This window comes from Spermophilus citellus (genome assembly GCF_964194105.1).
Source record: "Spermophilus citellus genome assembly, chromosome: 4".
Classification (NCBI taxonomy): domain Eukaryota; kingdom Metazoa; phylum Chordata; class Mammalia; order Rodentia; family Sciuridae; genus Spermophilus; species Spermophilus citellus.
In genome coordinates, this window is record NC_138185.1 from 192,207,853 (window position 1) to 192,222,467 (window position 14,615).

Genomic DNA, 14,615 nt, shown 5'->3' on the forward strand with positions numbered 1-14,615 from the left:
TAGGCAAGAGAAGCAGGTTGAGGGAGAAATAATGAATTCTGACTTTGGACATGTTAATTTCAAAGTCTGTTAGACACTGAGTAAAGCTTCAAAGTTGGCAGGCAAGTGTCTGAGTATGGTGTTTACGGAAGAGGATGAGGCTAAAGTATCCAGAGATTTAGCCTGGCTGGGGTCCCTGTGGCCTCACAGCTCTGTCTCTCCATGTTTCCTGCAGGGTACTGGCTGGCACGCTGAAATGAACCCCCAGCACGTCTCCGTCTACCATGGCCACCCTTAATTCAGCCTCGACCACTGGCACCACCCCCTCCCCTGGGCACAATGCCCTGTCCCCACCTCCGGACACCTCCTCCTCCAGCACCCCCTCTGATCCTGTCACCAAAGATCCCCCTGCTGCCCCCTCCACCTCTGAGAGCATGAGGCCCTCAGAGCCAGGGGGACAGCCTCTGGAGTCAGGCTGTGGCCTTGTCCCACCAAAGGAGCCCCAAGAAGAGCCTGGCTATGGTCACTTCCCACCAAAGGATGTGGGGGTGGGAAAAGACAGGGAGCAGGAGGAGGAAGGACTCCCTCCCATGGACCTGAAAAACCACTTATTCTTCACAGCTGGTGGCCAGGCCTACCTAGTAGCCACGCTATCCCTGACAGGCAGCAGTGAATTCCTGTTACCAAAGGGCTTCCCCTGGGGTGAGGCAGGCATCAAGAAAGAGCCCAGCCTGCCCCTCCTTGCCAATCCACCCCCTGCACATCTTACTGCCCTTCACATTCAACATGGCTTTGACCCAATCCAAGGCTTTAGCTCTTCTGACCAAATTCTGTCCCATGATACCTCAGCGCCATCTCCGGCTGCCTGTGAGGGAAGGGATGGAGCCTTCTGGAGCTACCAGCTGGCTCCAAACCCACCCGGAGATCCCAAAGATGGCCCCATAGGGAGCAAAGGGGAAGACCACAGGGCATTTTTCTGGCTCTGCCTTCTGTGCCGCCTGGGTTTCAGCAAGCCCCAGGCCTTTATGGGGCATACACAGTCTCATGGGGTGAAGCTAACTCTTGCCCAACACCAGGGCCTGCTGTGTAGCCCAGCTGTGCTCCAGGAGGGGGAAGAAGGCTGCATGGCCCTCATAAGCTTTCTGGAACCAAAATCCCTCACTTGCTCCTCTCTTGAAAAGCCCCTTGACAACAGCAGCACAGCAAACATGGAGGAGAATGTAGCCCAGACCAAGGATGGCCCTCCTGAGGCAGAAGTCCAGGGCCTTGTCCTCCCTGCTGAAGAAGTCATGGCTCTCAGCCCACCCTCCCCACCTGCAACCCTAACCACCTGGGACCCCAGCCCAACCCAAGCCAAAGAATCGCCAGTAGCAGCAGGCGAGGCAGGGCCAGATTGGTTCCCTGAGGGGCAAGAAGAGGATGTAGGGCTCTGTCCCCCACTCAACCAAAGCTCACCCACCTCCAAGGAGGGGGCAACTCTTCCTGCTCCAGTGGGCTCCCCTGAAGACCCCAACGACCCACCCCAGCCCTACCGCCTGGCTGATGACTACACCCCAGCCCCTGCGGCCTTCCAGGGCCTCAGCCTATCCAGCCACATGTCCCTGCTACATTCACGCAACTCCTGCAAGACACTCAAGTGTCCCAAGTGCAACTGGCACTACAAGTACCAGCAGACTCTGGATGTGCACATGAGGGAAAAGCACCCTGAGAGCAACAGTCACTGTAGCTATTGCAGCGCCGGGGGAGCCCACCCCCGCCTTGCTCGTGGAGAGAGCTACAACTGCGGCTATAAGCCCTATCGCTGTGATGTCTGCAACTACTCTACCACCACCAAAGGCAACCTCAGCATCCACATGCAGTCTGACAAGCACCTTGCCAACCTGCAGGGCTTCCAGGCAGGGCCGGGAGGACAGGGAAGTCCCCCAGAGGCATCACTCCCACCCTCCACGGGTGACAAAGAGCCCAAGACCAAATCATCCTGGCAGTGCAAGGTGTGCAGCTATGAGACAAACATCTCCCGCAACCTACGCATCCATATGACCTCTGAGAAGCACATGCAGAATGTATTAATGCTGCACCAGGGACTGCCGCTGGGCCTGCCACCTGGGCTGGTAGGGCCAGGACCTCCTCCCCCACCAGGAGCTGCCCCCAACAACCCCCCTGAACTCTTCCAGTACTTTGGGCCCCAGGTCCTAGGGCAGCCTCAGACTTCCATGCCTGGCCCTGGGCTGAGGCCAGACAAGCCCTTGGAAGCCCAGCTACTTCTCAATGGTTTCCACCACCTTGGAGCACCTGCCCGCAAGTTCCCAACACCTGGTAAGCTCCCTGAACTCTACTGTTCTCCCCTACCCAAGCCAAATTATTCTCTGCTTTCTTCCAAGGCCAGCTCCCCACTTAGGTAACCACAACTCCCTCTGAGCACTCTCCTACTCATTAATTGGCCCCCCTACCTAGCAAACTGAACCTGCACCATCTCTTCCTTGGGCACTAATCTTATCTCTGTCTTCTAGCCCCTGGCAGCCTTTCCCCAGAGACCCATCTGCCTCCAAGTCAGCTCCTGGGCTCCTCGTCAGACGGCCTACCCACCTCACCACCCCCAGATGATAGCCCGTCCCCAAAAGTGTTCCGCTGCCTAGTGTGCCAGGCCTTTAGCACAGACAGCCTGGAGCTGCTGCTCTACCACTGCAGTGTAGGCCGGAGCCTCCCAGAAGCTGAATGGAAGGAGGTGGCAGGTGACACCCACCGCTGCAAGCTCTGCTGCTATGGCACCCAGCTCAAGGCCAACTTCCAGCTCCACCTCAAGACTGACAAACATGCTCAGAAGTACCAGCTGGCAGCCCACCTTCGGGAGGGGGGTGGGACCATGGGCACCCCTTCCCCAGTCCCCCTAGGGGATGGGACCCCTTACGGGTCTATCTCCCCACTGCACTTGCGCTGCAACATCTGTGACTTTGAGTCCAACAGCAAGGAGAAGATGCAGCTGCATGCCCGGGGGTCAGCCCATGAAGAGAACAGCCAGATCTATAAGGTGAGGCTGGGGCAGGAGGAGGCAGGAAAGATAAGGGAAAAAGGGTGGGGGTGGAGGGGAGAGTTGCAGAGTAGGGAAGTGATGGAAAAACTCAGGGTGACAGAAATGAAGAAGTATACACCAGAGTTATAAACCGTTTGGGCAGACCTGAAGAAAGACACCAAAGAGTAGTAGATCATGATGAAGTGAAATAGACTTTATTCAGCTCTCTGATATCTGGCCTGGAGGGAGGGATCCATGTTAGCTCAGTCCTTCACATCACCAGAAATTCAAGAGGATGGAATAAGTTTCCATTCACATACTAGGAAGGAGTCCAAGATTGGTAGGAGGAAGAGAAAGAAATTTGGAGAAAAAAAACAGTAGTATTCAGGTGGCCATAAAAAGGAAAAAGGGCCCAGAGGATGGAAGGTTGAATGGGGTGGGGAGGTCCTGCTAGTCAGGCTCCATTAGGGGAGGCAAACAAGTCCCCTGAGGTCTGGAGGTGTCCCTTCTGGGCCTATGCCAGCATCTTCCCATGTTTCTAGTTTCTGCTGGAAATGGAGGGAGCAGAGGTGGGCACAGAGCCAGGGCTTTACCACTGCCTGCTCTGTGCCTGGGAGACACCCTCCCGCTTGGCTGTGCTGCAACACCTGCGTGCCCCTGCCCACCGTGATGCCCAGGCCCAGAGGCGTCTACAGCTGCTACAGAATGGCCCGACAGCAGAGGAAGGACTCTCAGGTCTTCAAAGCATCCTGAGCTTCAGCCATGGGCCACTCCAAACTCCTGGTGAGAAAGTGGGGACTGGAGGGCATCAGGGTATAGGGACCTGACAGACACATAATGGGTCTGTGGGCCACCAGTAGAAGTAGAAAGGAGCTGTGAGAGAATGAAAATAGGTGATGTGGGCTTCAGGAACATGGGGCTGCCCAGCAATGAGAAGGAACGACAGGCTGTTGCAAGAGAGCGGAGAAGGACAGGGACTTTGTTGGGTCGAGATAAGAATAGAAAGGGAGGTGAGGAGGAATCACCCTGTGATTCTGAGCAGTGACTAGCATCCTAGCACCACTGAGTATAAGAGGCGGCAGGCTGGAGTTGGTCAAAAGGGAAACAAAAGATAGAAAAAAGAAAAGGATAGAACCTGACTTGTGCTGGGCCAAGATTTAGAAAGAGATGGGAGCTGTAGGCGTGGTCCAAAGGCAGCAGGGATGGGAAGAGGTCCTGACAAGCTTCCTAGACTCTTCCTGTTTCCTAGGAAGTCTTCAGCTCTAAGGCTGGGCTTAGAGTCCCCCTTAGGCAGCTAAGGTGGTACCAGCAGAGGCTGGTAACAACCAGCCAGGTGCCATTGATCCAGAGGGTACAGGAGACGAGCCTGGAGGAGCTGTCAGAGGTGGGCATGCGTTTCTGGGATTTGGAGAGGCCAGTGGTGGGCGAGGGTGAGGGCACGGGCAGAAGGAACCAGGAACAGGCAGCATTGACTGGTGCTAATTGAATTGCCAATATGCTGGCTGGAGTTAAGTGCTGGAGGGGCCCAGATCAATAGCTAACGATCCTGGCGCAGGGCTGAATGGAGTTAAGGAACTTTTAACACTTTAATTAGGCTGCCACCGAAAATAAATTCCTACACATCTGTCAATTCTTACTTGAGTGGTAATCTCCTCTCCCAGCTAGACCTGCGGCCTCCAGCTCACCATAGCCACTGCTGCCATTCAACCTCAGCTTCCTTTTTGAGTTCCCCTCCCATTACAGTCTTGGGGCTCCCTGCTTCCAGGGTCAGTCAAGGTGTGGAGCCAAGTTCAGTCCAGTTTCTGTTGCCTACTGTTGGGCTTGTTTCTATAAAAGCACAGTGGGCTGGACTCACACAAGATGATTTCTTAGGCCCTACTAGTTCTGACTCTGTAATTTTTCCCTTGACCCTCTGTATGAGTGTTTCTTTTCGGTAGATTCATCATCCTTTTCTTCTTCCTTGAGTGGCTGCTTATCCTCCTTCCTCTGCCCTCCCTTCCCTGATGCTTCACTTCTTTAAGCTGACTCTCCCTATCTTACACAGGGAAGGCTCCTGTCACATCCTTAGCTGAGCCACCCACTCCTGAGAAAGATGCCCAGAACAAGACAGAGCAGTTGGGTGAGTTACTCCTCTGATCCACTTTCCTTCCCTTTCCCCATCCTCATACATCCTGAGATGCTCATGGGACCTTATAGAAATTCAAGCATCCAGCAAGGTCTCCTGCATTAAGGAGCAAAACTGATCAAAGAAAGTGCTCATCAGAGGGAAGGGAGACTGAGCCATAGAGGTGTAGGTGCTTCCACCCTTTCTGAAGACACAAACCTGACCATTGTGCTAACCTGGAATTGGTCCCAGAAGGCCTCACCTGGCTACTGGCTACTCTTGCCCTTTCTCCCTTTCTCTAGAGTCCACCCCCTACCCTGAAAGCTCTTTGCTATAAATCATCTTAAGGGCTGGGGGGATCTGTGAAAGGAAGAGGAAGGGCTTAATCTCTTTTCTTTTCATCTTCAGCTTCTGAAGAGGCAGAGAATAGGACTGGGCCTTCCAGAGACAGTGCCAACCAGACCACGGTCAGAACTGGGGTAACTAGGACAAGTGGAGGGGGGGGGTCTAGCTTTACTGAGATCTGCTCATATTCTAAAGGCTTTTATCATGCTTATCACTAATTTCATTCAGAATACAACATGTGAGAAATTCCAGCCAGAAATTCATATGTTCAGCACATGCCAGGCAGAGCTGGTCCCAAGGGATGAAACAGGGTAGGAGATGATAGGAAGGTTCAACAGGAATTTGAGGGAAAAGTGAAGAGAGGAACAAAATTGAGGGTAGAAAAAATTGAAAGTAGATGGAAGAGAGAGGCAAAAATAAAAGACCTGCTGCAGAAGGAACTAGACATTGATATTCATGCTGCATAGAAAAGAATTCCTGAGCCCAGACAGAACTGTCCTGGCACTCCCTTGATGGTACAGGCACCAGCCAAGTGATTCACCCTCATAGCAAGTCCCACAGACCTATAAATTCCCAGGATTTGGGCTTAGACAAGACCCAGGAGTAGTTGAGCTCTTGGCTTGTAAATGTTGATTCTGAGGGGATTCCCAGCCTCTGGTCTCAGGAAGCCAACCTGCACCCTGCCGTTTCCAAATTGGAGGGAAGCATGCAGAAGCCTGGGTCCTCAGCTCTGCCTCTTCCCAACTCCTGTTCCCACTTGCAGAGCTAGCAGGTGCACTTAGATGAGCACATGGATCCCCTTCCTTTGTAACCACCCCTTCCTGACACGCAGGCCTAGACCAATGACAGATGACAGGAAAGTAAGTGAGCCAGAGACAAGCCTGATCTGAGGTGGCATGCAAAATGCAGGATGTTCAGGCAGTCAGGCGACATCAGCCTCTCAGGGCTCCACCCTCTGAGGTGTGGAGTGAGACTGTGCTGACAAGGCCAGGCCAGAATTTTCCTTGGCCACTAGGGGAGCTGAGGTGTTTGCTTATCTTAAGAAAGGTACCTGTGTGGGTGGCCTGCTGAGCAAGAGGGAGAAAGCTGCTTCCTAGCAGACAGTAGGGCCCCTCTACAGGAGAAAGTCAGGGAATATGGAGAGGCAAAGCAGGAAGGAACAAGGGACCCCTAGGTCCTGAAAGTACCCAGAAGAAATGGAGGCATCTCACAGAGAAGAAACAAGATGGATGTGTGAAAGAATACTTAAGTCCAAGGTAGAGGCAGGTACAGGGCTATCTATAAGCTGGAGAATTGTAATAGGGCTTCAGAGTAAGGGAAAGACACAAACACACAAATTTAAAAAAAAAAAATTAAAATAACGATAGAAGCCAGAATGGTGGGAAAGGGCCAGAGAAAAAAGGAAGGCAAGATAGGAGCCTTGGTTAGGCCCAGGGAGACAAGGGAGGAGACAGCTTTCAGGACTTTCAGCAGAGGCTGGGTGGCTGCTATGCCTTACGGCTACGTAAGGAGTTGGGGGCAGTGCTACATTGAAAAACCTGAAGCACTGTGTCATGGTGAATTCCCCCTTGCCTGACACCTCCTCTTCTGCCCATCTGTGCTCTCCAGGTATACTGCTGTCCATACTGCAGCTTCCTGAGCCCAGAGTCTGACCAGGTCAAGGCTCATACTCTCTCTCAGCATGCAGTGCAGCCTAAATACAGGTGCCCACTGTGCCAGGAGCAGCTGGTAGGCCGGCCTGCCTTGCACTTCCACCTCAGCCACCTTCACAATGTGGTGCCTGAGTGTGTGGAAAAGCTGCTTCTTGTGGTGAGTATGGATGGGCTGGGTGAAGGTGGTGTAGTAGAGCCTATCAGGGCTGTTCAGGAGGAGAGGAGGAGGCAGGCGTATTCAGGCAAGCCTATGTGTTGGTATTGAAGAAAGTAGCATTTCATAGGTTTTAAGTGGGATTCTGGAGTTGGGGGATGCTCAGCATTGATCTTATCTAGCTGCCTCTGCTTCTGCATGAGAAAACAGCTTTTCCCTCACTTCCATTAAGTCCTAAGAACAGTTATGTGACAGCAGGCACTGACTTGCAAGGGCCAAGTGGCTTCGAGAAAAGATGATTTTCAGCCTGGGGAAGGAGATAACCAGAGAAGAGAGGCAGGAGTCCACACCCTCATCTGTGGAAAAGGCAGCAATTAGGTGGACATTTTATCCAGAGATGAGGTTGGATCTCTGGGGAAAGAGCTTGGCACAGTTCAGGTATAGATATAGTGTAGAGGGTTCTGGAGTAGTATAGGGGGTGGTAGGTTATGGTGATGAAGCTACTCAGATTTCTCACATTATAGGCCACAACTGTAGAGATGACCTTTATGACCAAAGTGCTGCCTGGGCCCATACTAAGCCCTCTGGAGGACGACCCAGCACCCCCCACTCCTGGGCCAGAGCCCACACCCAGCAGAGATCAGGCAGCAGGTAAGGAAGGGGACAGCAGCACATCTCCAATTGACAGGAAAGGGGACCTGGTCTTCATGCACCAGGAAGATCCTAGATGACTGAGGCCAGGTCTGTCACCCTGGATCTGGGAGGTGGGATGGAGGGATGACCAAAGTAGCCTTTTTTCACCATATCCTGTTTTCTTTCTTGTAGAAGGCCCTAACTTGACCCCAGAAGCCAGCCCAGATCCTCTTCCTGAGCCTCCCCAGACCCAGGTTGAGGTCCCAGACAAGCCCTCGGGAAGCCCTGATCATCCCTCTTCTTCAGCCCCATCTCCTGTCCTTCGGCCTGATACCCAAGCTGAAGAAGTAGCTCCTCCATCCACAGTGGCTGAGGAGGAAGAGGGGACTGTGGGGGAGCCCCGCCCTGCAGAGCTAGCCCCAGCTGACTCTCGCCACCCTCTGACCTATCGGAAGACCACCAACTTTGCCCTTGACAAGTTTCTTGATCCTGCCCGGCCCTATAAGTGTACTGTGTGTAAAGAGTCCTTTACCCAGAAGAATATCCTCTTGGTTCACTATAATTCTGTCTCCCATCTTCATAAGATGAAGAAGGCGGCCATTGACCCCTCTGGCCCTAGTCGGGGAGAAGCTGGTGCCCCACCCACCACTGCTGCCACCACAGACAAGCCCTTTAAATGCACAGTCTGCCGAGTTTCCTACAACCAGAGCTCCACCCTGGAGATCCACATGCGATCAGTTCTGCATCAGACTCGCTCACGGGGGGCCAAGACTGATGCCAAGACTGAGGGGCCAGAGCGTAGTCAAGAAGAGCCCAAAGAAGGAGAGACAGAGGGGGAGGTGGGCACTGAAAAGAAGGGGCCTGACCCCAGTGGTTTCATATCTGGACTGCCCTTCCTAACCCCACCTCCCCCTCCCTTGGACCTGCACCGATTTCCAGCCCCTCTCTTCACTCCACCAGTCCTACCCCACTTCCCTCTAGTGCCCGAATCACTGCTTAAACTCCAACAGCAGCAGCTGCTCCTGCCCTTCTACCTCCACGACCTCAAGGTGGGGCCCAAGCTGGCACTGGCTGGGCCTGCACCTATGCTTTCCCTGCCAGCTACCACTCCACCTCCCCCACCCCCACCCCCCAAGGCTGAGCTAGCTGAGCAGGAATGGGAGCGGCCCCCCCTGGCAGAGGAGGGGAGTGAGGCAGGGCCCTCCTCACCACCCCACCCATCACCCAATGAGGCTGCCCGTACTGCAGCCAAAGCCCTTCTAGAAAACTTTGGCTTTGAGCTGGTGATTCAGTACAATGAAGGAAAGCAGGCTGTGCCCCCTCCCCCAACGCCTCCTCCCCCAGAGGCCCTAGCGAGTGGAGACAAGCTGGCCTGTGGAGCTTGTGGAAAGCTCTTCTCCAATATGCTCATCCTCAAGACACATGAGGAGCATGTCCATCGCCGCTTTCTGCCCTTTGAGGCTCTGAGCCGGTATGCAGCTCAGTTTCGAAAGAGCTATGATAGCCTTTACCCACCCCCTGTGGAGCCTCCCAAGCCTCCTGATGGGTCTCTAGAGCCACCTGCTCCCCAACTGGGCCCACCTTTCCTGGTCCCAGAGCCTGAAGCAGGAGGGTCCCGTGCTCCTGAAGAACGAAGCCGGCCAGGAGGATGCTGGCCCCTAGAGGAGGAAGAAAGCTCCAGAGGGAATCTTCCTCCCCTAGTTCCTCCAGGCCGCCGCTTTTCCAGAACCAAGTTCACGGAGTTCCAGACCCAGGCCCTGCAGTCTTTCTTTGAGACCAGTGCCTACCCCAAGGACGGAGAGGTGGAGCGGCTCGCAAGTCTCTTGGGTCTAGCTAGCCGTGTGGTGGTAGTGTGGTTCCAGAATGCCCGTCAAAAAGCACGCAAAAATGCCTGCGAGGGTGGGCCTGTGCCCACGGGAGGAGGCACAGGGGGAGCTTCTGGCTGCAGGCGCTGCCACACCACTTTTTCCTGTGTTTTTGAGTTGGTGCGGCACCTCAAGAAATGCTATGACGACCAGACCCCTGAAGAGGAGGAAGAAGAGGCAGAGAGAGGGGAAGAGGAGGAAGAAGAAGAAGAGGAAGAAGTAGAAGAGGAGCAGAGTCTGGAGCCCCCAGCAGGGCCTGTGGGTCCATCACCAGAACCTCCAGAAATGGAGGAGCTGAGCCAGGCAGGGGCAACAAAGCCAGGAGGCAAAGAGCCAGAAGGGAAAGCTCCTCCTTCACCTTCCCCGGCTCACAGCTGTGACCAATGTGGCATCACTTTCCCCAGCCAGGACCTCCTAACAAGTCACCGCCGACTACATATCCTGCCATCTGTGCAACCCAGTGCCCCCCCTCAGCTCTTAGATCTACCCTTGCTAGTGTTTGGGGAGCGAAATCCTCTGGTGGCAGGGACCCCACCAGTGCCAGGCCCACCCCTCAAACGGAAGCATGAAGAGGGCAGCCTATCCCCCACAGGCAGTGAAGTAGGGGGTGGAGGGGAGGGTGAGCCCCCCAGGGACAAGCGCCTGCGTACTACCATCCTGCCTGAGCAGCTGGAGATCCTGTATCGGTGGTACATGCAGGACTCCAATCCAACACGCAAGATGCTTGACTGCATCTCTGAAGAGGTGGGGCTCAAAAAGAGAGTGGTACAGGTCTGGTTCCAGAATACCAGGGCCCGGGAGAGGAAAGGCCAGTTTCGAAGCACTCCTGGAGGGGTGCCTAGTCCAGCAGGCAAACCCACTGCCACACCCACCCCTGCACCTTTCCCCAAATTTAACCTCCTATTGAGCAAGATGGATGATGGGACTGGGAGAGAAGCCTCAAAGAGGGAAGCACCTGCTTTTCCCTATCCTACAGTCACCCCTACTGCAGGACCTCTGCCTTTCCTGCCACCTGGGAAAGAGGCCATCACATCAACAGAATCACCGTTACCTCTCCCACTACCCCCTCCACCAAGTGAAGATGAGATACCAGAGGAACCATCTAAAGCTTCTCCAGAAAGTGAGGCTTGCAGTCCATCTGCAGGAGACCTAAGTGATTCATCTGCTTCCAGCCTAGCTGAACCAGAGTCCCCCAGTGGAGGGACCAGTGGGGGGCTGGGAGGTGGGAGTGGGATTCCAGATGGAATGGGGCAGCGGCGCTACAGGACCCAGATGAGCAGCCTGCAGCTGAAGATCATGAAAGCTTGCTATGAAGCCTACCGCACCCCAACCATGCAGGAGTGTGAGGTGCTAGGGGAAGAGATTGGGCTGCCCAAGAGAGTCATTCAGGTCTGGTTCCAGAATGCTCGAGCCAAGGAAAAGAAGGCCAAATTGCAGGGGGTGGTTGTGGGAAGTAGTGGGGGCAACAGCGAGGGCCCCTTGGCAGCCCAGCGCACCGACTGCCCTTACTGTGATGTCAAGTATGATTTCTATGTTTCCTGCCGAGGCCATCTTTTTTCCCGCCAGCACCTGGCCAAACTTAAAGAGGCAGTCCGAGCCCAGCTGAAGAATGAAAGCAAGTGCTACGACTTGGCCCCAGCACCTGAGGTCCCCCCAACTCCCAAGGCCCCACCTGTCACCACACCTGCTTCAGTGCCCATTGGAGCTGCCCCAGCCCTGCCTCGCCTGGCCCCAGTGCTCTTGTCCAGCCCAGCTCTGGCCCAGCCACCACTCAGCAGCTTAGCTCCTTTCAGCTCAGGTGAGTGGGAAGGCTGGGAGCAGTTGGACTTCTGAGAACATCTCCCTTTAATGCCATGCCCTTCATTGCCTTTTTTACTTTTCCCAGGTCCAGTCTTTCCCTATGGTCCTCCTTTGCTTCCAGCTATTAGGAGAAAGGGGGGAAGGGGGACGGAAAGCTGGGTGGTGGGAATGTGAGTATAGAAGGACATGGTTGAGAGAAGAGAGGTCAATGGGGGCAGAGGTGATGAACCCTTCGTCCCTCTTTTCATCTTCCTAGGCCCTGCAGCCTCCTCAGGCCTCCTTGGCCTTGCCACTTCAGTCCTGCCTGCTACCACAGTGGTCCAGACTGCTGGCCCCGGACGCCCCTTACCTCAGAGATCTGTGCCCAACCAAACTGACACCTCGACAGCAAGCACCACGGACTCTGTCCCGGGCCCACTTACCGAGCCCTCCGGGGACAAGGTCTCTGGTGAGCGAAAGCCAGTTGTGGCCCCTACCAATCCCTCCACTGATGCCCTCAAGAACCTCAAAGCATTGAAGGCCACTGTCCCAGCCCTGTTGGGGGGCCAATTCCTGCCCTTCCCATTACCCCCCACAGCAGGGACATCACCGCCAGCTGTCTTTGGCCCCCAGTTACAGGGGGCCTACTTTCAACAGCTCTATGGCATGAAGAAGGGGCTATTTCCCATGAACCCTGTGATACCTCAGACCCTCATTGGGCTGCTCCCCAATGCCCTCCTCCAGCCACCACCCCAGCCCCCTGAGCCCACAGCCACAGCACCTCCAAAGCCTCCTGAATTGCCTGCTCCTGGGGAGGGGGAAGCTGGGGAGGCTGATGAGCTGCTGACAGGCAGTACTGGCATCTCCACTGTGGATGTGACTCATCGCTACCTGTGCCGCCAATGCAAGATGGCATTTGAAGGGGAGGCCCCAGCTACTGCCCACCAGAGATCCTTCTGCTTCTTTGGACGGGGTTCTGGGGGTCCCATGCCCCCCCCACTGCGAGTGCCCATCTGCACCTACCACTGTCTGGCGTGTGAGGTGCTGCTGAGTGGGCGTGAAGCCCTGGCCTCCCACCTGCGCTCCTCGGCCCACAGGCGCAAGGCGGCCCCACCCCCAGGGGGCCCACCCATCACAGTCACCAACGCCGCCACTGCTGCTCCAGCTGCTGTGGCTTTTGCCAAAGAGGAAGCAAGATTACCTCACACGGACTCCAACCCAAAAACTACTACTACCTCTACACTTCTAGCTTTATAAACAGATTAACCAAGATGGGGAGAGGTCTCCCTCTTCTACCCCAAGGGGTGTTTGGTGGGAACTCAAATCCCTCACCCCAACCTTTGGCTCTGCCCACCTCATGGGGATCTTTCAATTCCCACCCTCAGTGGGCTTCACACACCCCACCTCCAGCAGAGTCCTGCCTCCTCCCTCACCCACAGACACACTTTGATCCTCTTCCTCAGCTCCTGGCACATGTAGCCCTTGCCCATATGTTTTCATAGACAGACACACACATACCCCTTGGCATCTTGATTATTCATACCTGTCTGTGTATCATACATAAACCTTCTCTTGGATCCACCTTCCATTTCCCCAATGAATTCCCAGCCCCCCTCCCACTTCTATAAACACACACTATCCCATAATATTCCACTAACTGAGAAAACACCAAAAAAAGGAAAAAAAAAAGACGAAGAAGAAGAAAGAAGGAAAAAGAAAACCCAAGACAAAGAAGGGGGATGGAAAATAAACTGCCACTCCCCCTTCTTTCTACCCTCCTTGTCTAGAGCAACATACTGTTCTCAAACTCTTTCCAAAAACCCAATTGGCTCCCAAAGTTGGAGCCTGGGATGGGCAGGGAGCCCACAAAACTCTAAACCAAACTGGAGGTTGGCAGGGGGAGAAGTGCTTCCAGTTCACTCTCCCCAAACCCATCCCTCAAAACCCTCTCCTCACCTGATGGGGTCTACTGCGGCCTGGACTCTAGGGGAAGCCGCCGACAGGAACCCCTCTGCCAACCCCCACCCCACACCCTGGGAACTGCAGTAACTTATTCTCAAAGGCTTTAAACACAGAGATCCTCTCAGCAGCCGTGGACCTGCCCCTTGTCCTAGCCCTGCCATGGGGTGGTCCAGCCTCCAGGGACCGGCGCTGCCCACCAACGGCAAATCCAAAGTTCTTTTAAAAACTGAAACACACACAACCAAAAAACGAGAGCGAGAGTGCGTGCACGTGCGCACAAAAGAGAGATGGAGAGACCAGTGGAATGAACTAAAGAAAAACAAACTTGGAAAATACAGAGAAAAAAAAAAAAGAAAACTCTCCCATCAAACAAGTGTTTTTTTCCTGTTTGTGTCCCCCTCCCCCATAAGGGTTTCTTTAGACCACCTCATCTCTGGAAGACCAGATGGCTTTAATTCCTTTCTGGGGGCTGGCAATCCTCACAGGACTGGAAGCAGTGCAGCCTTCCCCTTACAGTGAATGCCCAGGTGCAGAGGGAGGTCTGGTAACGGGGAAAGGGCCTGGACCCTGAGGAGACATGTCCCTGTGCCCTGAACTGAGTATTTATCAGAACAGGTAATATCCTCATTTTTAGCTGTCAGAAAGTCAATATTGCCAGAAGTTATCCTGGCAGTCCCAGGAAAATAGGGGTAGGGTAGATGGGGCAGTTTGGTTTCTGAAATCGAGGTATGAATCCCTTTCACTTACCTCCATTTCCTCTCATTTCCTTTTTTCCATAAACATAGTTTCCTTCCTTTTGTGGTGCCATCACATTTTTAGACATTTCTTGAACCTCCTTTGCCTCTGCATGGTTCTTTGTTCCCCATGTTCCTTCCTCCCCTTTGTCCTCTGCCCTTGCTCCTGCTCCATCTGACCTAGAAGGGCACACCTCCTCCATTAAGCAGCAGCTGCTGGAGACAGTTCCAAAGAAATCAAGATCTGTGATCTAGATCTCAAGATCTAGAGCTGATGTTAGTTGATGGATACTATCACCAGGAGAAACAACAGAAGAGTAATGACCTAGGAGAAGCTTCCTCACCCCAACCTCATTTCCTCTGTAACCACCAGGGAGTAATTCTGACAACCCCAAAAC

General features: G+C 54.1%; 1 protein-coding gene across 1 annotated transcript in view; it reads left to right on the top strand.

Annotated features, from left to right (window-relative positions):
• ZFHX2 (zinc finger homeobox 2) overlaps nt 1–13,109 on the top strand; it is a 30,458-nt gene extending 17,349 nt beyond the window's left edge. The window contains exons 2-10 of the mRNA XM_081291344.1: nt 215–2,295; nt 2,490–3,007; nt 3,532–3,772; nt 5,034–5,108; nt 5,502–5,560; nt 7,047–7,247; nt 7,769–7,895; nt 8,070–11,540; nt 11,799–13,109. Coding sequence (XP_081147470.1) covers nt 264–2,295; nt 2,490–3,007; nt 3,532–3,772; nt 5,034–5,108; nt 5,502–5,560; nt 7,047–7,247; nt 7,769–7,895; nt 8,070–11,540; nt 11,799–12,778 — 7,704 coding nt within the window. The 5' untranslated portion in view covers nt 215–263 and the 3' untranslated portion in view covers nt 12,779–13,109. The remainder of the gene's footprint in view (nt 1–214; nt 2,296–2,489; nt 3,008–3,531; nt 3,773–5,033; nt 5,109–5,501; nt 5,561–7,046; nt 7,248–7,768; nt 7,896–8,069; nt 11,541–11,798) is intronic.
• The last annotated feature ends 1,506 nt before the right edge of the window (nt 13,110–14,615 follow it).